General features: G+C 60.8%; 2 protein-coding genes across 10 annotated transcripts; both read right to left on the minus strand.

Moving 5' to 3' along the window:
- TNFRSF6B (TNF receptor superfamily member 6b) lies at window positions 237–1772 on the minus strand. Its single transcript, XM_018057525.1, has 3 exons — window positions 1337–1772; window positions 1046–1249; window positions 237–643 (listed from the first exon to the last, which is right to left on the minus strand). The coding sequence occupies exons 1-3, from the start codon at window positions 1731–1733 to the stop codon at window positions 354–356; spliced, it is 891 nt and encodes a 296-aa protein (XP_017913014.1). The 5' UTR covers window positions 1734–1772; the 3' UTR covers window positions 237–353.
- RTEL1 (regulator of telomere elongation helicase 1) lies at window positions 2070–22711 on the minus strand. Of its 9 annotated transcripts, none has more exons than XM_018057507.1 (36): window positions 22610–22711; window positions 21570–21726; window positions 20496–20691; window positions 20167–20260; window positions 19651–19732; window positions 19392–19452; window positions 18561–18636; window positions 18036–18120; window positions 17699–17764; window positions 16906–17059; window positions 14762–14800; window positions 14610–14688; window positions 13862–13959; window positions 13404–13459; window positions 10270–10341; window positions 10052–10133; window positions 9131–9263; window positions 8894–9007; window positions 8771–8811; window positions 8573–8658; window positions 8383–8460; window positions 7954–8031; window positions 7395–7541; window positions 7171–7286; window positions 6914–7037; window positions 6679–6826; window positions 6373–6533; window positions 6132–6227; window positions 4677–4875; window positions 4350–4490; window positions 3698–3814; window positions 3306–3539; window positions 3080–3226; window positions 2839–2955; window positions 2646–2749; window positions 2070–2513 (listed from the first exon to the last, which is right to left on the minus strand). In XM_018057507.1, the coding sequence occupies exons 2-36, from the start codon at window positions 21669–21671 to the stop codon at window positions 2433–2435; spliced, it is 3804 nt and encodes a 1267-aa protein (XP_017912996.1). In that variant the 5' UTR covers window positions 21672–21726; window positions 22610–22711; the 3' UTR covers window positions 2070–2432. The 9 variants fall into 9 exon arrangements, 8 of the variants coding, with proteins under 8 accessions (XP_017912996.1, XP_017912994.1, XP_017912993.1 ...); XM_018057505.1 differs by having other exon boundaries at window positions 21570–21830; XM_018057504.1 differs by lacking the exon at window positions 22610–22711 and adding an exon at window positions 22566–22583 and having other exon boundaries at window positions 21570–21830.

A 22713-nucleotide genomic window follows, 5' to 3' on the forward strand; every position in this document is an offset into this window, starting at 1 on the left:
TCCACAATGGAGCCCTTGAATTCAGTGACTCGACCTCCCTCCCTCCCGCCACACTTCCCTAACCGCTCAGCGAAACTTTGAGAGAGGGGTGTAACCCGCTGTCCTCTCCCATGACCTACCACCTGAGAGGGTCAGCCCCAGTAGGAGGGAAGGCAGCAGACAGGGCACTGATGCTAGGCAGCACGCCCAGGTGTGTCCCTCCCTGGGGTGCAGAGCACGCACTGGCAGACTGGACACTCGTTTACCAATCTGCTTTATGAAAAATACTTAGCGCCGAAGGGGCCGGTTCCGAGGCCTCCTTTGGTGCAGCACGAGGAGCTTGGACTGGAGTGAATAAATACCAGGAAGGGTGCTCACTGCGCCGGAAGGAAGTGTTCGCGGATGCTGCGCTCCAGCCCAGGCAGTCTGGCCGCGCGCAGTGCCTGCAGCAGCCGTACCCCCAGCGCCCCAGGCCGCGCTTCGCGGAGCTCCATGAGCTGCTGCCACAGCCTCCGCTGCAGCGCCGCGCGGCCCTCCCTCAGCGGCGGCGGCGGTCTCTGCGTCCCGGGATCCACGAGCGCCTGCTGCAGCCGCTGCAGTCTCTTGAGGGAGATGTCCTGGAAAGCCACGAAGTCGACCACGGCGTGCTCACACTCCTCAGTCCCTGCGGGAAGGCGGTGTGAGGGGGTGCCCAGTCAGGTGCCAGCGCCCCAGGAGGACAGGACAGTGGAGGGGGTCTCTGCACGCTCATGAAGGCCAAGGCGAGAGCCGTGCCGGAGGGTCTGGGGCGACCGCGGGAAACGGCGAGCAAGGAGTGCGGCTCGTGGGCTGACGCTGAGAATGGGATGCGACGCGAAGGAGGCTCGCCACTCTCGCTGCCGTGCCCTCCCGCGAACCGTTAAGCCCCCGAAGCCTGTTTCCCAATGCCGGCGGGAAATGGCATCACCCACCAGTGCTGAAACCCTCAGCCAAATAGTCTCCTGGTCCGCCCCCACTGCACTTCCGGAAGCCTTTCCCAGGAACCAGCTAATAAGCCCTAAGCATCCCCACCCCACCCCCTGCTCACCCCGCGCCCCTGGCTCCAGCAGGCCGAGCTGGAAGCTCGTGCAGTTGGTGCACAGGGCGTCGTGGAACGGGGAGCCAGGCACATTGACGGCCAGGCCCAGGGCCGTGCAGTTGCGGTGTGGCTGGCACCGCTCCGAGCTCGAGCTGCTGGTGGAGAAGGTGCCGGGGGGGCACGGCTGGCACTGCGTGTTCTGGCTGGGGGTACCTAGGGATGAGACGGGGAGGCCGCGGTCAGGAGAGTCGAGTGGTCCCTGTTCGGCGGAGGGTCCTCCTCGCCCCTCCCCTCACCCACCGGGAGCGGCCACGCCGGCGCCGGGCGGGCAGGACGCGTGCTCCAGGCAGAAGCCGGCGTGCTCAAAGAAACCGGACCGACAGCGGCAGGCGCGGTTGTGGGTGGCCCCGCACGGCCGCGCCTCCTCCTCACGCTCCCCGCAGATGACGTTGCAGTAGCGGCAGCGCTCCAGGTAGTTCCAAAATTGTGTGTAGTGGCGCGGCGGGCAGGCACCGCACGTCGTGGGGCTGTCCCGGCCGCAAGGCCGCTGCACAAAGGTGCCCGGGGGGCACTGGTCACACACCAGCCACTCCCCCGTCTCTGCGTCCCTCCACGGGTAGGTGGGCACGCTTGCTGCCGCCCCGCGCGCCGCGAGCGCCAGCAGCAGGGCAGTCACCGGCCACGGCGGAGCTCTCATGGTCTCTATGGAGCTGCAGCGGCCTCTGGCCGCGTCCTATAAGGGTCGGTCTGGCCCCGCCCCACGGAGCCCCGCCCGCCGAGGAGGAGGGGTCGGCGACCTAGGGACCTAGGCTTTGACTCCTCCCTCCAGATCCAGTGCCAGGGTGGTCCTGTGACGGCCCCCAGCACAAATGGCAAAGGGCAGGGCCTGACGCCGTTACCAGGCCTGGCAACTGCGGGGTGGACGGGCAACGGCTTCCCCTTTGGACAAAACATGTGAAAGGGAGACTGTCTAGATACCCCCATCCTCCCTGGCACCCTCACCCCTCCAATCAGCCCAGGACATGCAGACACGTCCAGCAGTACCAGCAGCTTTATTACATTTCTGTCCCTTGGTGAACAGCGGGTCCGCCGAGGGCAGCCCCCAGGAGGGGCAGGGCTCCCTTCCTTCCTATGGGGGCTCTGACCAGAGGCTGGCAGCCATTCAAGTTCTGGGCAAGCACCTTCCAGTGGACCCACTCCAGACCCCAAGGTGACCTCAAGGCCTCTCACAGGGACCAGGATCCCACTGCCATCTCAGGGGCATCACACAGACACTGGACTGGCCTCCCAATCAGGCAGGCTCTTTGGCCCACCCCCAGCCAACAGGCAAGTGTCCAGGCAGTGCCCCAGGAGGGGCAGCTTCAGTGTCCGCAGAGTGCCCAGAGGGGCTCCATGTTCACTGGGGCTCTGGCCAGAAGACCTGTGCAAGGGTCTGCTTTCTGGTGGCAGCACGGCAGCCAGGGCACTTCCTAGAGACCTGTGGAGATGAAGGGCTGGACACACTGCCAGGAACCCCCTACCACCCACCCTTCAGCCCCACTACGGGGGGCAACCCCTGCTGGCCGTGTCCACAGGGTCACCACCGTGTCCATGGGGACTGGCTACCAACCTGGAGGTGCTGTCGCCAGCAGGCCTGGCAGCGGAGGAAGTCACAGGAGGGGCACTTGAAGAAGACCACATCCTCTGCCCTGCAGCCTGCACACGCCACTCCCGCTGCAAGGGGTCCGATATGAATGCCATGGGCCTGCTGCATCCCAGCCCCCACTCCCAACAGTCCCTGTAGCTCCTCCCAGGAGACCTACCCCACTCCAACTGCGCCTGCCCACGGGGAAAACTGAGGGGCAAACCAGGAGCCCCTGTGTCCTCAGCCGTCCTCTGCATAAGGAAGGACGAGATCTTGCTTTGGGTCTTCCTGGGGCCTAGAGACAGGATGAGGCAGGTCTGAGGGTGCCTGGCGCTTCCCTGCTGCCCACCTGCCCACCCTGCGAGGGTTGAGAGGGACTGGATGACAGGGCAGCAGGAGCACCAGACAGGTGGCCCTACCTGGACTGGGAGCCTCGCGGACAGGGTCAGAAGGCATGGCAGGGCCCCCCTCCTGGGGTCCTGGAGCCTGGGTGCCTGGGCCACTTAGGTCCACACACATCTGTCGGAAGCGCTGTTTGTGGTGTGGCCGCACGAACATGCCAAACCCTGCAGAGAGCATGGCTCAGGCTGGTTCCACTGCCAGCCCTGCTGCCTGCCCCTACCCACCCCTACTCTAGGCACTTGCTCTGTAGCAGGGGCAGGTCCTCAGGCTTCTCGGTGGTGAGTGCAGCCACCACAGCCACCACCTTCTCAAAGTCATCATCCTGCTTATACGTGGTCAGTGCTGTCAGAAGCTGGCTGTAACCAGCAGCCCCCAGGGCGCGGCGGGCATCAGCAAGGTAGGCACTCACAGCAGATGGGTGCTGCTTCTCAGCTCCAGGGGCTCTAGATCCCTTGTGCAGTGGGCAGCTGGGGTCTCCTGATGGGACAGTGACGTGTTTCAGTCCAGCAGTTTCCTAGGAACTCACACCAACCTGCCCTGCTCTGGAGATCAGAGCCATAGTGGCCCCTAGCAACTCCTCCCCAGGGTGTTCCTGCTGCTCCTGACTCTAATCTGAGACCTCTTCAGATCAGTACCTGCGGGGAGTGGCCCAGAGGCCAGGTGGGGCTGGCCCTGGTTCAGCTGCTCGCAAGAGTCCAGTTGCCTGGTTGCACCCTGGGACACAGTCAGCTTGGGGTCAGACTCCTTCCTTCCTGAAGAAACGAGAGAGACAAGCAGCCGTCCCATTGGTCCCTGAGGGTTCAGGGGTGCCTCAGGATGGACAAGGTCTTTTCAAGGGGAGACCTGGCCTCAAACTCTTCTCAGGTCACTAGAACAGCCGGGAAGGGTGGGGCTTCTTTCCTGGGGGGCAGGCACAGGGCGGGGTGTGCAGGAGGTGACTCAGGCTGGAATCTTCGATCCCAGGGCCCTGTGACGACTATCCTGGGGGAAATCTTGTCCAGAGGTGGGCACTTCCTTACATGGGGAGAGCAGCTCCCAGGCTCTGGATGTGCAGGGCCCCTCCAGGTAGAGACAGGGAAGGTGGGTCTCCAGGACTCCCCAGGCCCAGGCTCCATGAGGCCTGTGCCATGTGTGCTCCAAGGGCCCATGGCCCCTGAAGTGGGGTCACCTGTCTGGACTTCAGGAACAGGGAGGCTGGGCCACGTGAGGACCCAGCTCAAGAGCCAGGCACCAACTCTCCTCTAGGACCTGAGTCTGAGGGTCCCACCCAGGCAGAGGACAGCTCACCACTGGAGTCCAGGGCCGGTTGTGCCCCCTGCCTCTGAGAATGGCCGTGCTTGTGCGGGGAGCTGCAGCCTTGACCCGTCAATTGGAGGCAGACCTCTTCAAACTGCTGCTTGTGGTGGGGCCGCACGAACTGATAGAAGCCTGTGGGGAGGGGAGGGGTGGGGCTCTGGGCCTGCGGGTCCCCGGAGCTGCAGCCACCACTGGGGGGCCACCTGCATCTCTTCCAGGGAGCAGGTCAACCGCAGACCCTGGTGGCCCCCACCCCACAGCTTCAGCACAACCTCCAGGGCAGGACCCTCAGTGGGCAGCCTGTGCAGGCCAAGGCACCTTGGAGCAGGCTGTGCTTCTTGGGGTCCTCAGCAAAGAGGGGGCTGAGGCGAGCAACCAGGGCCTCAAGGTCATCGGAGCTCTTGTAGTCCCGCAGAGCCTGGGTGAAGGTGTCGAAGCTGGCCTGGCTCAGTGCCTGCTTCACAGCCACCATGAACAGCTTGGCCCTGCCCGTGTCCGTGCTGGCTGCCGGGACCTCCTGTGCACAAATGCCCAGCACCTGTCAGGTGGTGCGGACCCTTCCCATCCACAGGGACAGCGAGCTGCTGTTGGGGCTGCCAGGGAGGATGCCTGGCTGGCCTGGCCCAGCTGGGATCACCAGAGGTAGCCAGGAGGGGCCAGCAAGTAAGGTTGGCTTCAGACGAGGTGGTCAGGCCTGCCGAGCACGGCCGAGGGACAGCACAGGCTCGCCCTCTTGGCTGGCAGTCCCTGCTCCTCTGCCGAGCTCCCAGCACCCACAGCAGGGGCCGCTGCAGTGGGCACTCCTAGCTTGGACCATCCGCTCACAGCAAGGGACACTTCTCGATGTGCCAGACGTACAACATTCCTGTGCCCCACTTCCACCACACACCCCAGTACTGACCCCAGACCCTCAACCAGGACCATCTAGGCTCCCAGGCTGTCCCCTAGCTCTGCCTGCAGAGTCCCAGGCTCCTGGCACCCAGGCCACCCCCTCAGTGTCAGTCCCCTGGGCACCGCCCAGCTCTTCCCAGAATCAAGGAAAATGGACAGAGGCAGTGGCATCTGGGGCTTTCCGGAGCTTCTGGGACTTAACTCAGCTGCTCTTAACTGCTTTTATCCGAGGCTGGGAACACCACACTCCTCACACGCAGGCACGTCAGCCTGCACGCTCGTGCCCAACCCAGCCCAGCCCAGCCCAGGGGAGACAGCCCAATTATAGGTGCCACCTCAAACCTGCCAAAGGGCCAGGCCTGGCTCCTGCCCAGCGGGGAAGACGGAACCTTCTGGGAAGAAAGGAGCCTATGGGCCTGTGTGGACTTCACCACACTACCCAAAACAAATGCAAAATGAAAAGCCTGAATCTGACAAGTCTGCAGGACTCCAAAGTGTGGTGGGAGTGCCCTGAGTGGAGGGAGGGGGGGGTTGCCCAGGGACCCTGGGAGGAGACATGAAACTGGCAGTGAAGGGCACACAGGCCTCTGAGCTGCTTCAGAGAGCTGAGTGGAGATCGAGATATTCTCACAGGAGGATTGGGATGGGGTCAGAGCAGGTGGGATAGGAGGTGAGTGCAGTGCACGCCACGGGTCTGTCGCCCCCATGCACCCCTGCACCCAACCTCAGGCCTGCCCAGCTTCCTTCCCTGGGCCCCAGCCACTCCAGAGCCCGCCCCCCAGCAAGGACAGACAAGTCAGGCCAGTGCACCATTTGCACCATTCAGAGCCACACAGCCAGAGGCTCCCTCCAGAACCCCGCGTCTGCCAAAGGGTCACATACCGGACTGCCGACCAGCCTGACTTTCCTCCTCCTGCCACGCTGCTCCTCCGCTGGCCTCTTCTCACGAGGGCCCAACAGGGTGGAGCAGCAACAGGCCTGAGGGTGACACAGCTGTGTCCGACCCAGGTCTCAGGGCCCCAGAGCACTGACATTGCTCTGAGCAGCAGGGCACCCTCAGCCCCCCTGCACAGAACCAAGGGCCAAGCCATCCACATCCTCTCCAGAGCGCCCAGCCCCTCACCTCCTCCTCTGCAGGGAGGGCCTCGTTGCCAGGCCCCTCAGCCAGCTGCTCATTGTGTTCCAGGGCAGCCAGCAGCCCCGCAGGCCTCCGCTGGGCACGGACGGGCTCCTGCTCGTACTCCACACACAGGCTGCCCTCAGTATCCTTGGTGACTGGCGAGCCTGCAGGATCGCACGTGGGCAGCCAAGTCCACCAATGCCCACCAGGCACTCGGGTCATCAGTCCCAGCATGTCACCCACCTGCTGGAGGCGGCCCGCCCTCCACCCTGTGGGCCCCACCCGGCTGTGCCACCCCGTTACACACACCCATGTGTCGCTGCCTCAGACTGGGGACATGCACGTCCAGACTTGTGGCCTTCCTGGTGGGGAGGGGGCCTGGTGACACGGACACTGAGACAATGCCTTCTCCTTCGCCCAGACCTGGGGCAGCAGCTCGAGGGGCTGGCTCAGGCATCTAGACAGTCACAGGTGGTCAGGGGTCACACCCGGCCCATCCCCCGGGTGGGCATGAGGGCACATCCAACTGGTGCTGGGGACTCACAGTCTTCTGGGCCACACGGAAGAACTGGGCCACGTCTCGGATGACATGGCCAAAGCTATCATACACCTTGACGTGGGGGCGCACCCAGGAGGGCAGCTGGGCTCTGGTGTCTGCATGGGCAAACCTGCAGGGTGGTGGGGCCTCAGTCTAGGAACCCCACATCCCCACCGCCCACCCCTCTGGCAGACTCGCCAGAGGGAAGAGCCGGTGTTGGGGGTGGGGGCTCTGGCCCCAAAGCTTGGTGGGAGGGGCTGTACCTATGGTCACAGAGAAAGACGGCCCCATAGTCATGGCGATGCCGGATCACCCGCCCAATGGCCTGGTTCACAGCCCTGGATGCCTGCTGCCGGTACCAGTCGTGCCCAGAGAGGAACTAAGGGGGGGCAGGGAGGGGCTCCGTCATGTCAGCTGGAGCACTACCAGCCCACTCCCAGCCCCGCCCCTCACATGGTCCCCAGCCCCACCCAGCTCCACCTCTCACCTGGCCCCCAGCCCCGCTCTGGGCCTTCATCTCATCCAGGAACTGCATCTTAAGGAGAACCCTGGGGTCCATGCGGGGTGGGTACGGGAGGCCTGTGACGATCACTCCACGGCCATTCATGTCTGCGAAGTCCAGTCCCTCACTAGCCTGGAGGGCAGCAGGTACTTTTTGCCCCTGTCTGTCTCCATCAAGCCCAGGACCTTCCCTAAGGGTCCCCCTGTGCCTGAACCCTCATGGCCACAGGCCTCCGGCATGAGCAGGGTGAAGAACCCTCCAACATTGAACCAGGCTGGATCTGGAGTCCCAGGACCCCATGACCATGTCCTCATTCCCAGAACCTCCTATGTCCTTCCTGCCCACTCCAGGACCCCAGGGCCCACCCCCTAGAACCAAAAGGACCACAGCTTCCCATATCTGCTGGACCTGGGGCTTGAGGGAAGTGACCAGCCTTTCCTGCCCATGGTGCAGCCCCAGGTCAAGAGCCCTCAGTCCCCTTGGGCACAGGGTTAAGGTGGGGAGGAAGGGCAGGAGTGCGGGACCCAGTCCTCTGAGGCCTCACCTTCCCCCGGCACACAGCCAGGAAGATGGCCCCACTGGACTCGGGGGCAGCAACTCTGGCATAGAAAGCCTCCATTACCTGGAAGGGGAGACTGGTCAGCCCAGCCCGGCCCCTGACCCCTCCACCTCCTTGAGCAAGCCCCAGGAATCACCCTCCAAGACAAAGCACCCAAGCCTGGAGGCAGGCCAGCAGGCCCAAGCAGCTCCTTCACGGCACAGCTTCCAGGCCAACCTGGACTGGCACCCAGCACCTGCTCACCGTTCCTAGAAAATACACGGTCTGGGGCTAGAGCAAGAGGGGTGGGGTGGGGTCTGCTGCTGTCATCCCTGAGCCCAAACTTCCTAAAAGGCCAGCAGGACCTCAGCCACGCAGGGCCTGAGGGTGGCCTGAGCCCAGGGCAGCGGGGGGTGGGAGGCCTGGGACCCGGACCTCCGAGAAGCCTCCTTTGCTCCTTGGTTCCACGAACAGGGGCTTCCGGACCTCCAGCTTCCTGGTGAAGTCATGGGCCTACGGGAGGAGACTTCTCAGATAAGGTGTGCACCTGGCCCTCCTACAGACTCTTGGCCGTTTGGGCTTTCCCTCCACACCCGTCCCAGAGAACACTGGAGGGGGGACGCACCCGCCAGAACTCCAGGCTTTTCTCCATGACCGGGTAGGAAGGGAAGAAGACCAGGAGCCCGTGCGGGACCACGCGGGAGATGTTGCCTGCAAGCGCCATGGCCTGGGTCAGCGGGACAGGTGTCGAGAGAGCCCCTCCACCCACCACCCCCAGAAGACCAGGCAGGACAAGGAGTTGGGGGGGCACCCATGCACTCACTCAGCACCTTCCCCAGGGAGGACAGGCACTCATCAGAAAACCTGCAGAGAACCAGGGGGCTGCTGCCATGAGGGGCCAGTACTCACTGCCCCCCTTGCCCAGCTGGTCCACCAGGTCCCCTACCGTCTGTCGAAGGCAGAGCTCAGCTGGGCTCCATCGGGGCCTTTGGGGATGACCCCCACCCAGATCTGGTGCTGGTTGATGACGTGGGGGTTCTCCAGGCAGACTGGGAAAGGGCTGGAGGGAGGCAGGGGGTGGCCCCTGTGAAATCCTGAACCCCAGCACCCTGCAGCCCAGGGCAGGGGACTGGCTTCAGGATGGCCACCCCCACCCCTGGGGGACACAAGGACCTGCCCTTACATCTGCATCTCCAGGCTGAAGGAGGCCATGGGGGCCAGCGTGCCACTGGTGAGGATGAGGGTGCGGACACCCTGGCGGACCAGCTCACGCATGCTGTGCCCGGGGCTGAAGCACCAGTAGCTCAGCACCTTCCCTGCAGGGGATGCACATGAGGCCCAGCTGCCAGCCACACAGTGACCAGCCTCCCCAACACGTGGCGCTGGGCCCTGAGACCCGGGTGTGCAAGTCTGCCCAGGGGCCTGCCGGAGTCAGGAGATGGGCCTGGGGCTGAGTGCTTCCTCGGGAGCCCAGGAACAGCAAGCACACTGGAGAAGCTCCTCAGCACCCCGGAGTCAGAGGAGGGCTCTGAGGTCACTTCCAAAGAGATCAGCCCACTCCAACCCCAGAGGTCCCTGTGGCTCGGGGCATGAAGAGCCAGTCCCCTCCCTACACCAGGTGGGACTGCAAAAGAAGGAGGGGCTTGGGCCCACAGCCCCCAGAGGCAGGGAGCCAGTACAGACGCCTATGGGACAGACATGCCTGCCTGCCCTCCGTGCTCCACAGACCGAGATGGGAACAGCAAACGCGGATGCTGGCACTGCGACTCTGGGATCACAGCCACATCACAGGCCAGCAGTGACACTTCCAGAAGTGAACCAGAGAAGGCTCTTCCAACCTTTAGGATGGGACCTGCCCTCAGTGGAGAGGGTGGAAGCGGACCAGGGCCCATACTGTCCCAGGCCAGCCCGCCCCAGCTATGATAGGAGTGACCACGGAGGATACTGGGGACCAGGAGCCCAGCCTTGGGGCACCCTGGCTTCTCTATTCAGACTCTCAGAAGACAGGTGGGTGGCTGGACTGACAGGCGGCCGGGAGCCCACAGCTGGACAAGGCGCCACCCCAGTTCAGGGGGAGCATGTCCCTGCCCACGAGGAGCCGTACCTGGCTTTCTGGCTGCCGTGGTGTTCCAGACATCTGACCGCTGAGCTGTCCTCCGGTGACCCGCATCCAGGTGGATGTGCACCTGGAGGGGTGGAGTGGACAGGTGTCCCAGGAGTGCATGTGTGTCCCAGGCCCCGCTCAGGAGCCCATCCTGGAGGCAGCCCCACCTGGTAGGACTGAGATCCCACCCAGGAGCCCCACCCTGGAGGCAGCCCCACCTTGTAGGACTGAGACGCCAGCCCCACCATGGGAACAGGGTCACCTTCGGCAGAGTCCACGCTGAACACAATCTGGAAGGAAGAGATGAGGGATGAGGTGAACAGGACACACCTGAGACTGCCTCTCCTGACATGCTGCTCCCACGCAGGAGAGACAGGCACTCAGGGCATGGTCGTCACCTGCCACTGCCTCCAAGCCAAGAGGCTGAGGGGAGAGAGCTGCCCCGTGCGATACAGCAGTCCTGCTGGCCCCTCCTCGGCCGCCAGTCCACACCTCTCATGGGCACCAGGCCCAGGTCAGCAGCTCGCCTCCCCCTCCCCACCAGGGCTGGCTCAGGGCCAGGGCAAAGGACCTCAGTTTACTCAAGAACTAAAAGGATGAAATTAATCCCTAAGTAAAACAAGCGGAATTATACTCTTGGTGAATGCAACAAGCCAAGAAAAAACAACAGCAGGGATAAATACTGGGGCAAAAAGTACAGAACACTAAACATTACAAACAACATGACTGTCCACTTAGAAAACCCAGGAAACAGAATAACAAACATTTTGAATGAAAAGAAAACTTAGTGAGACAGCTTCACACAAGACCAACAGATACAAGTCAATAGGTTTCCACACACAAGCACCAGTGCATTAAAACGATTCCTTTCTCAACAGCAACAAAAGTATTTAACATTGGAAATATGTAAGACGCAGATGTCACTTTCTCCAGAACAGATGGTACAGCCGCCCTGGAGAACAGAGACTGAGCCTCAGGCAGCCCTCTGGACATCACAGAGCCCCGGCTTGCCCCCAGACAGCCCGAAGGTCCAAGAGTCATGGCCAAGGCTCAAGAGGCTCTTACAGAAAAGGAAGAAGCCGACAGACACTCGGCCAGTAGAGACAAGGCCAAGACACATGTAGAAGGGACAGTGTGTTCCACAGCCTCGCACCCCCAGGGGCCTCACGCTGGGCTGGACACTGACCACAGAACCTCGACTTCTACCCAGTACCTATGAGAACAGGAGGCCAGCACCACCAGCGGCTGGAGACAGAAGCTTTATCCACCACACCTTCCTACAAATGGGTCAGCACCCTGTTTGCGGCAAACTCCTGCAGGGCCCAGGAGACGTGGGCACAGGGCCAGGAGGAGCAGCAGGCACCCTGCGGCCCTGTGTGAGACCCCAGGAGCACGGCTCGTGGGCACAGTGCAGCCTATGAGGAGTAAGCACCAAGGGCAAGAGGAGCTTTAAGAAGCTTTTCCATCGTCCAGATGGCAAAACACCTGGCCTAGTAATTTACCCAAGTATCTCCCTGCAAGGACAGGTCCACACACATGACTCCATCCCAGAGCGGAGGCCACGGTGGCAGGTAAGGCCATTTTGGGGCCATGGCTTCCTTTGCAAACCCATGCCGTGGCCCCAGAGCAGCCCCCACACTTCAAGGGATGGGAGAAGTTTCAGACCCCATTGCGGTCGCCCTGTGCTGAGTGACGTGGACATGGGTCGGGGGAAGGGCCAAGTGCGGCTCCCCCATGGCTGGGCTCCAGCACCAGCCCGCTGGCAGCTCGGCACTCCACCCTGGGGACTCTGTCCTGTCTGTGAGGCAAGAATGGGGCTGGAAAGGCAGACAGGCTCACAGAAAAGGACACTCTAGAGTATGGTCTTTCAGGCCTGGGCTCTGCCTGCTTCCTCATGGCACTTCCGTGCCAGGGTAGCGGGCGTCCAAGGCCTCCACCATCTGTGCGGTGACCCATCACGCCTGCTGGGTCTCCAGGAGTCCCAAGTCCTGACTGCAGGGCCGTGGCCCTGCCCTTCTAAGCAGATCCTCCTTCGTGGCACACTCTGCCCAACCCTCCTGCCCCTCCTCACAGGGCCCTGGGTTCCAGGCCTGTGCAGCCCCATCCCTCCCCGGATACCCTTTTATGGAGTGGGTTCCTCCCTGCCCCAGACTCTCTGGAGCCCAAACACCACTAAGCCCATGGCTTTGGAATCTCCTTTGGCAGCTGCTCTAAGTGGCCCCCGCGAGTGACTCAGCGTCCTCTGCTGCCTGAACTGCCTGTAGGCCATTCTCTTTCGCTGGCACGTCCTGTCCCCTCCAGCTGGAGGAAGTCTGACCCAGCAGTTACTCATCTCACATCCCAATATGACGAGCACCTGTGGGTGCGGCCAGGAGCCCCACGGATGCCACCCATGCAGTAGAGCGGAAGAGGGCATGTGGCCTTGGAAACACAGCAAGGGCTGGGGAGAGGGACAAGGTGGGGTGACAGTGACAGGCGCTGCCGGGCAGGTGACCCAGGGCCTCAAGCCCACTGAGCCCATTCGCAGCTAGGGACCCCCCCACTGTGAGCCCTTGCAGCATGGGCAGCCACACACACGCCACACAGGGCCTCTGGTGCCCATGTCCCAAGGAGCAGTGGCCATGGAGGGGCCTCTGCTGAAAGGCCCAGAGAGGAGGAACAAAGGCCCTGAGCCACCCAGCTAACAGAAGACAGGCCCTAGCTTGCCCACTTGAGTGGAGGAAGTGCCTCAGCTGAGCCTGAGGAGGATGGCACGTCAGGGGCAGGAGGTGGGGACACCAGCATCCCTGAAGCATGTGATAGCCTAGGGAAGGTGGGGTCTCCACGGGGCTAAGAGGGCCTCGGCTGCCCCACCTCCAAGAAGATCCCAAAGCCCAGAGTGAGGCTGGCCTGGCCCAGGGATGTGCAACCCACCACTGATTCCAACACCAGCCCTAAGCCCCACCAATGCTCACAGGCATCACCTGGATACACTCACCTCATCCATGACTGGACACCCTCTGGGTGAGGCTGGCCCAGCAATAACAGGGCACAGGGCACAGAGTGCCCCTCTTCCCCCCCTACTCTGGGATCCACTTATCATTAACTTTCCCCTGAAGAGCTGTGTCAGCAAGAAACGAGAAGAACCGACAGCTGGCCAGGCCTGTCTGAAAATCCGGGGGACCCACTGCCCACCTGGTCCCATCCTCAAGGCCTGAAGCAGGTGCCCAGAGTGAGAGGATCCCCACACTGTGGAGCTGACCTGAAGCATGTGCTGGGGCAGCTGGCCCTGCCGCCAGCAGCCCACAGATGGAAGCCTCCACCTTCCATCGGGGAGAAGAGGCGCCACCTGCTGGCGGGACTCAGTCCCTACCTGGATGATGTCCGCCAGCTTCTGCAGGCCCGCCGTGTTGGTGAACAGCCCGGCACCTGTGGGGGCAGCGGAGTCGGTGCGGGGAGTACCCTCAGAAGACAGTTCTCCCCTCTTCCCAGGGGGTCTCCTTTGGGTCAGCAGGACAAGCACAGAGGCTGCTGGGGTTGCCCAGGGCCCAAGAGCATGGCAAGGCTGGGTGCCCCCAGAGAGACCAATGGGGAGTGGTCCTGGGGAACCCTCTGGGTGGAAACAGCACGGAGGTTTGGAGAAGAGAGTGGTGGGGCCCACAGTTCATTGGCCACCCAGCCCCTCAATGCTCCTTCCTGAAAGGGGCTGACCAGGAAGACTGCTCTTTATGGGAAACATGCCATCAGACACGCTATGGACTCAGCCTCCCAATCAGAAAGCAGTCAGTGGGCCAGAGGAATGGGCGGCCCCAGTGTGTGGCCGGGACTCACGTCCTGCCAGGTGTTGGATGAGCTGGTCCAGGGAGTCAAGGATGCAGCCCTTGGTCTGAAACGTGATCTGGGCCTCAGCAAACAGCTCAAAGATATAGCTACAAGAAACAGATGGCTTGGCTGCACTTTGGGAACCTGACAGCCATTAAGGCATTTTAAGTTTCCTTCACCTGCAAACAAGCTCTGAGCCTCCAGGGAGGCCCAAAGCTGGAGGGGAGTGGCCTCTCCCCTCAAAAGCCCCCAAGGGGAGGAAAGCAGTCTGCTTGAGACCTGCATACCCAGAGAAAGACCTGGGCTTGGGGCTCATGTCTCAGATGGAGGCCTCTCTGGAGTGGAGGCTCTGGGCAGGGCATCCAGGGAACAGTTCTGGAAAAAGAGTCGGGAGGAGGTGGGTAGTGGAAACTGCTGAGGAAACCTGTGAATGTGCAAGCCTAGGAGACACCTGGGCCATGTGGGGAGCAACTGGGCCCTTAGAGGGTCTGAGCAGGCGGGGCTCAGGGCCCGCATCCTGAGCTGGCACAGCTGGAAGCATGCCAGGAGTTACACCTGGTCTTCCTCACAACAGAAGGCAGCGCTTCATTCTTAAAGGCAACTGCAGACAGAGGGCTGGACCAGAGGAGCGAGTGGTCCCAACTTTCTCAAGGACCAAACGAGATGCTGGCAGCCACTCCAGGGCCTCCAGGATGGGGAGACTCCCTGCACTGTGACTCAAGACATTCCCCGCATACCTGCCCACTCTGGCCCTCACCTGCCAGGCTTGGTGACACCACTGTTGCCTCCAGGCAGCTCCACAGCATCGATGGCCCCCTCCAGGCGAAGCAGAATCACTGTGGCAGGAAGGGGCTATCAGGTTGGGGCTGTGGGGGTCCAGGGCACAGGCAGGAGAAGAGGGGCACTTACTCTTCAGCTTGGCGAGGTCTTCCAGCTCCAAGTTCAGCCCTGGGGAGGGGAAAGTGCACATCCACAAATCTACCTACCTCCAGTTCCACCGGCTGCCCTCAGGAGCCAGGATGCTGGCATGGAGGGCAGAATGCCACAGAAGAGAGCTGGCCCTGAAACCCGCGCTGTCCCAGTTGGACAAGCAGCAGCAGCCTGAGCTGCGTGGGGGCAGGGGGCCACCTTCGGAGGGACCCAGAGACACACAACAATCATGGTTCTGATCTGCATTTCCCTGAGGACCAATGGGCTCCATTTTTTATGAGCATATGGACCATCTGTGTCTGTTTATATCTTCTGCCCATTTTAAAACTGGGTTGGGTGGTCTTTTTGTTAAGAGTTTCTTCTATACTTTAGATACAAACACCTCATCAGATATATTATTTGCAAAAAATTCCTCCTGTTCATGAAATATCTTTGGTTTCTTTTTTATTTATTTTTGTGCTGTGCTGTGTCTTTGTTGCTTGCAGGTTTTTTCTAGTTGTTGCGAGCAGGGACTACTCTTCATTGACTAAGTCAGCTCTGTGGCAAAGGGACTTGGAGGCGCCATGATGCTGAGACCTGGAGATGGGGAGATCACCCTGGATTGTCTGGGGACCCTAAGCAGGATGGAAGGTCGTCAAAGGGTCAGAGAAGATGGGGCACTGCCCTGAGAAGCTGGGAAAGGCCAGGAGACAGAGCTTCCTCCACAGCCTCCAGTGGAGCCGGTGCTGAAGACCTTCCCCGGCTTCTGGGGGCCATGAAAGAACACATGTGCTGCTTCAAGCCACATCTGGGTATTTCCTTCAGGAGCACTGGGAAATGAACACAGCTGTGACGTGTGCTATCACGTTACAAGATTCAATTACCTTATATTAAAAAAGGCTATTTAAGTTAACATGTTCTGGATTGAACTGTGCCCTCCAGAAAGTTATGTTCAAATCCTAAACCCTGATCCCTGTGAACGTGACGTTATCTGCCGACACAGTCAGTTAAGATGAGGTCCTAGTGGACTGGGCTGGGCCTTCACCTGGTGACTGATGTCCCAAGGAGGGAGGACATGGTGTGAAGATGGAGCCAGACTGTAGTGATGCGTCTACAAGCCCAGGTCTGCCAGCAGCTACCAGAGCTGGGGCGCATGCTCCAGGAATCGCAGAAGGAGCCGCCCGGCTGACACCTGACCCCAGCACTGCCCGGGTATAGCACTTAGTTAGGGCAGGCCTGGGAAACTGACACAAAACATGGAGTAACACAGAATAGTTTGTTATTTAGTATCTTAGTTTCCACCTCTAACACAATTAACTATCTGTAGATGTAACTTATGAAAACAAAGCTTAGTAAATTTCCAGAACTGAAAGTTTAAGAACCTAAAGGGTCTTGAAGCTGACATGTCTGAGAACTGTGTTAAACACACAAAGCCGTTTACAAACCCACTCTCCCCCCAACACAACCTGTGAGCACAACAAGAGAGAATCCGAGACCCTCATGGGCAGAAGCAGGCAGCCTGGTGGGAGAAGGGGCCTCTGCCCCCTCTGGAGTCTGTCCACATGTCCCAGTCCCTGCAAGGGACTGGGAAGCGAGGGCTATTAACACCCTGCTGCAGTTTGTGTGAGGACACAGTGGGATGTGGAAGATGCCCACAGGGCAGGTGTGAATGCCACAAACCCACCACAACTCAACAGTGAAACCCTTGCTACCAAGTGGTCCGGGTGAGCAAAACGTGGATTACTAACTACCAAAGGTCATGCAGAATCCACACACTAACCACACACACACGCTAACCACGTCCACCAAGACCTCTGCGCACACCCTGATCAGACAGAAAAAGGGGGTGACGACTCCAAGAAGAGAACATTTCACGCACACAATGCTCGCAGGTTGTTACTGAACATCCCTACAGCTAACACCCCTGGTTTTCATGTCTACCCAGAAGTAGACCCACGCCCCAGAAAGATGGTAGAAAGGACTTGAGGAAGTGCTGACTCGTTGGGCTACCCAGCCCCCTAGTCTGTGAGGCTGAGAAGCTACTTACACAGACTGACAAACTGATGTTTCCAGAAGCCGAATGGAAAGAAGGGTGCTGGGCAGACTGGCCCCCGTCCCGCCTGTGGTCCCCACTGCGAGCTCACCTGACCCGGCGGAGTCTGCACTGAACTCCGGGTGGAGCTCGGCCTGCTGCGCCACCTTGGTCTGCTCCTCCAACACCTGGTCAATCACGTCCAGCCCCGAGGCCACGTCGTGGGGCGTCAAGTCGAAGGACGCGGCCTCCTCGCACATCTTCTCCTGTGAGCCCAAGTCCACGTGTCATGGGGCTCCAGGAGGCAGACGTGGGATGGGGGGCAAAAGGAAGATAAAGTGAGAGCCCCCCAAGCCCCACCCTGTGATCTCAAGGCCAGCTCTCAAACTGGCCCAGAGGTGACGTCTGGTCCAGACAGTGTTGAAAAACTATTTTGTTTGAGTTGCCATTATTAATAAATTTCCCATTAAACTCTGGCTTCTAGCTACTCTAGAGTCAAAACCAGCCCACTGGGTCCACTGTCCCCATGGCAACAACTGCCTGGAATCAAGTGGGACTGAGGGTGACCACCTCTGTCCCAGGATGCCAGGCTCCCCAAGTGGTCTTCCTCCAGCACCCTGGTCAGGGCCCACCACTCCTGGAGACATGGTCCCTGGGCCCCGGCAGAGGCCGCAGAACAGGTGGGGCGGAGCAAGCAGGTGATGGAGGCAGCCAACAGGGACAAAGGGAAGAGAAGGATAAGATGGCAGGAGGAGTCTGGGGTCTTGTGTGGAAATAGCGGGCACAGGCTGGAAGCCCGCCTTGCTCGTTTGCTTGGTCCTGATAGTGGGGCACAGGGGTCTGGACAGGATGGCCCAGCTGTTCTGTGTGAGGAAGGGGATGTTGGGAGGCCCGCAGACACTTACCACATTGTGAGCTTCATCGAAGATCACGACCGTCCCCTTCAGGTCGATGCTGTGTGCACGACGACTCTACAGCAAGAGTGGGATGTTGGGCTGGGGCTGATATGCCCGGGCTGCCCTGTGGTGTCCAGCGGGAGGACACCAATCCCAGGCAGCCCCTCACTCCCGCCACCCCCCAAGCTGTGCTGATGAGGGAGGCTGGTCCCCTGGTGCCAGCCTACAGCTCCCAGCAAGGGTCTAATACTGGAACCAGGACCAGTAAGGACTCCTTCGCTGGCACCTCTGAGCCTGGGACCTTCTTGCCATCAGGCACTGTCAGCTGCACAGGCTGAGGCCTCACCTTGGCATCCAACAGGTAGTTGTAGGGCATGAAGATTATGTCTGCCTGCTGCTTCAGGTTCCGAGACAGGTAGTAGGGGCACAGCCTGGAGGGGAGGAGGTGCTGGGGCACTGCACGGGCAGCGAGGCTTGCCACCCCTCATACATCCGTCCTCAACCGTGTGAGTGGACCACTCACTTGTGTGAAATCTACAAAAGCCCCAAGCCCACTCCTGGGCAGGTGGATGAGGTGGGAGGAAAGGGGACAGCCAGGCCTGTGCCCCCACAACCAGAGCCCTGAATCCATGAAGTTGCAGCAGATGTCGGGGGTGGGGGCACACCAAGTGGAAGATAAGCTCAATGCCTGGGGAGTAGAGGGGGGCTGGGGGCCAGGAAGAAGGGTCTCACTTCTCACTTCACAGTCCTCACAACTGCCACGTACTTTCATACCGAACAATGTTAGTTTCATGATTTCAAAAGGAAAGAAACGGGTGTGCCTCTGCACGTGGAGGGAGCCCAGCCTGGGGCGGCCAAGTGGGGAGCTTACTTGTGCTTGGTCCCGCTCCTAACCAAGTCCTCGATGTCCAGGATGGGGGTGGCCAGCTCCTGCTCCAGGCTCTTCTCTGGGGACACGGTGGGAATGAACACAAGCTCTCAGGTCCACTGAGTCCCCCTGGACCACAGGGGTCACCCGAGATGGAATGACTCCAGGCAGCCCCTGGGGAGGGCACCAAGCTTCAAGCAAGTCCTGAGGGAGCCCTGCTTTGTGCTTTAGAAGGCAGCCACAGGCTGAGGCTGAGCACCAATGGGAGACCCAGGGGAGGAGGCTGAGGGCAGTGGGGGGTCTGCAGCCCAGGGACCAGCAGGCACCAGCTCCGAGGGCACCTCCTCTGTAGGCCAAAAGCTCCCCCCAGCTCCCCACCCCACCCTGGCCTCCTGGCCCCTCCCTCCTCAAGGTCCCTCCAGGTGAGGTGAGGGATGCTACAGGTGAGGGCTGGTCCAGCAGAGGGAGCAAGCTGACCCACAAGCTGCTGTGGAAGGTGGCTGAGACCCCAAGAGAAATGCTCTCCAGAGACCCAGTACCTAAACTGCCCTGGGGGCTGCTCAGACTGGCATGCCTACCTGACAGGCACCTCAATTCCAGACTCCTAGAAGGGACAGTTTAGGCCCAGGGAACCTCTCCTACTGGGCATGGCAGGGACCCTCCCGAAAACCCCAGTCCCTCAGCCCGTGTGAGCGCCTTCGCCAATGTCATGAAACAGAGCCCAGGCACCCCCGCATATAGGAGGCCGCCGAGCTCGACCCTCGGAGGCACCCACAGTCCCCGCCCCGCAGCATGCTCACTGAAGGGCGGAGGGGCCACCATGAGCCCCCTCACCTTCCACGTTGTTGTAGAAGTGACAGGAACGACCTGCTACCTTCCTGCGGCACAAGTGGACCTGGGGGGACACGAGGCCTGGGCTCGTGTGACAACTGCACCCTGCCCTCCCCTTGCCACCAGTCAGGCACCCCACCAGTTCTTCACCCTGCTCCCCTACCCCATCTCCCAGGGGCACAGCTGAGGCCCTAAAGCCTGGGCAGCTCTCACAAAGCAGCAGCAACAGAACCCCAGCAGACAGGCAGGGACGGGAACGCACCTGCATGTGGTTACTCTCCTGCTTCTTCACCTCAGGGTGGATACACAGCTGCTCCCGGGAGCCCAGCACACACACGCGGGGCCTGGCAGAAGAGAGAGCGGGGGCCCCAGTGCCATCCAGCGACAAGAGCCATGAGTTATACTGGGAAGCTTGGCTCACTCACCCAGACAACCAGAGAGGGCAGGCAGGGCGGAAATCTGGCCCGGGACTGAGAGGGGCTTTCCCTGCAGCTTAGCCCAGCCTGAGACAGGGTCCAGGGCGAGTGAGGAGGCGAGGCTGAGAAATGATGGCAGGCCTCTGGAAGGCCCCTCCACCTCCACGCTCCTCTCATGGGAGACTGGAAGAAGGGGACACAGCCCTCTTGCAGAAGCACTGGGAGCTCCGACATAGGGCAGAGCCCCACCTCTGCTGCCCCACCCACACCTACAGCTGACATCTCATCCACAAGGAGCTCAGGGTTCTAGCCCAGTAAGGGTGTCCCAGGGTGGAGTCCTGGCAGACCACCCCCCGACCCACCGGTAGGAAGTGTTTCGGAGCTCGCTGATGACCTGCGTGAGCTGTGAGTGAGTTCTGGAAGCATAGATGATCTTCGGGATGTCCGTGTAGCAGGCTGCCCAGCACAAGGAAGGACAAGTCACGGCTACAGGCACTCAGCTAAGTCCACCCACAGACAGCTAAGCATCAGGTGCCTGAACTCGTGACCAGGAAGCAGAGCAGTGGGTCTCTGCAGAGTCCTCATTTGTTTGTAAGGCTATGACCCTAGGTTTACAGCTAGGACAATGAGAAATGGCGTGGCAGCTACACACCCCCCCAGGAGGCCAGGAGTGGGGCAGAGGGAGCATCACCTGGGACATCTCCTTCCGGGATGGCGTTCCCCCAGGACGCCAAGGTGCGGTCGGGGAAGAGCTCCCCTGACGCCCTCTCAGCGATCCTGCGGGCAGAGACCGCGTCTCGGAGGTGCTCTCGCCAGGCCAGTGTGCTGCAGAGAAGGCACAGTGTCTTCCCTGTGCCTGTGGGGCTCTCCAGAATGCCGTTCACTTTCTGAATGGTGTGGGGAACAAGGGTCAGGGAGGAGCAGGAGGCAGGCACCGCAGGCCACACAGCCCACCTGAGACCAGCCCAGAAGCCAGCAGAGGGCATAATTTTCCACAGGACCTTTCCACTCCCAAACAAAAAGCTGGAGGTTAGGTCAGTACACGCTAGCAAACAATTTGCAGAGCATTACCCAAAACACCACAGTATCTTCTAACATGCTATAAATAGGAAGATGACTAGGTATCAAGCCTCAAAATAGGAGTTTCATTCTACAATTCTGGATCCAAGCATTTACACAATCTTGATGAGATCTGATGGCCTACATAGCTCTCAGCTGGGAGCCTGAGTGGGGAGCCTGGGCAGACACAACGTGCCCAGCTGCAGATGCAGCCCTTGGGGGCTGGGGGCTTGGGCAGACACAAGAGGGCATGCCCAGAAACCCAGCAAGACACTAGCTGCACCCCATGAGGTTTCATGATCTCCCCAGATGAGGGCTGGGTACCAGCTGCCCCTCTGTGTGGAAATACGTCCTCCAGATCCTCAGATGGCTGGCTGCTTCTCATCGCTGGGCCTCAGCTCACACACCACCTTCTCAGTGAGGTTCCCCCAGGTGCTCTTAAGCCTACCACCTTATGCCTTTCTTTATAGCACTCATCACCATCTAGAATTACCTTTTTCTGATTTATTTGTTCAGCATCTCTCCTACCCCACCTAAAACATGAGCCCTATTTATGGCTAAGGCCCACATCCAGAAGGGCAGCATTACCAGCAGGACCTGGCCGGAGTTAACAGGAAGGTGTATGTACTGATACGTTAGGTCTTTGCAGAGGCTCTACCAACGCTGACCCATCCCCAGGTACAAGCCCCTCAGTCTGCAGCCTCACCTTCTGCAGACACTCCAAAACTTTGCTCATGTACTCCTCTTGGCATTTGTACGGCTGGAAAGGGAAGTCCACTGTCACACCTTTCAGGGTTATCTTGGGCATACTGGTCTACTCTTGGGGTCACACAGAGGTTGGCTGAAGTGCAGGCTGTGTGAGTCTGCGAGACAAAACCTCCTCTGAACATCTCAGAGTCTCAGAGGCTTCAGGCAAGTGATGCCAGCCTGCACTGCGGGGACATGGAGCCTCTCTCCACGCGAGATCCTACAGCAGAGACGGAAATGACAAGCCTGTGTCTAGTGAGCTTTTCCCGAGTGCCAGGCCACTTCATCAGTTCCCGAAGGCAGTGCCTCCCGCGGACAGGTCCGAAGGTGAGCCTGTGACATCCCATCACAAGGGGCTCGCAGAGGTGTCCTCCCTGCCCTGTTCTCCCGCCCCACACAGCTCCACCGAGCTCCTGGAGAGGCAACAGAAGAGACGGAGGTGCAGTTCCACGTGCTCCACCCGCAACAACACTGCATTGACCTCCGCCACAGCAGAGGAGCCAGTTCCCAGCAGCGCCAGCTCCGCACCACCCCTCCCCCCCGCCTCCACCCCCAGCCTGGGCGGCTCGGAACCTCCCACCCCTGCGGCTCCCACCCTCGGTTCTCTGGGCCATCTCCATCCCTCCCAGGCGGGCAGCGAAAGAACACGTGTGCTTCTCTGACCTGGGACGCGAATCCGTGCGACGCCCCGCAAACCAACCCGCCTCCCGAGGACTGGTCTCGCCTAGACACTGGAACTAACTGCCCGCGCTCCAAAACCCCGCCCGTTCGCCCTTCCCGCTGGCCCGGCCCACTCCGCGAGCGGAGAGCTGGGCACTACGCGCCCCACAATGCAGCGCGGCAGAATCGCCAGCGCGCGACCTGAGAGTGGCGCGGGGCCTGCCGGGAGTTGCAGTGACGGAAGCCGCTGCTGGAGTACAGGTTCCAGTGCCCGCGTCTCCGAGGGGAGCCGTACACGAGCGGGGTCCCCAGGACTTCGCCTCAGTCCGGCCCACACACCACCATCGTGTCCGCAGCCGGCAGCCAGTCTGAGTATGCGGGCTCAGGCGCGCCGTCTTTCCGGAACTCTCTGCACTTCCGCCGCCATTCCCAGTCCCTTGCTC

Source organism: Capra hircus, chromosome 13 (assembly GCF_001704415.2).
Source record: "Capra hircus breed San Clemente chromosome 13, ASM170441v1, whole genome shotgun sequence".
NCBI lineage: Eukaryota > Metazoa > Chordata > Mammalia > Artiodactyla > Bovidae > Capra > Capra hircus.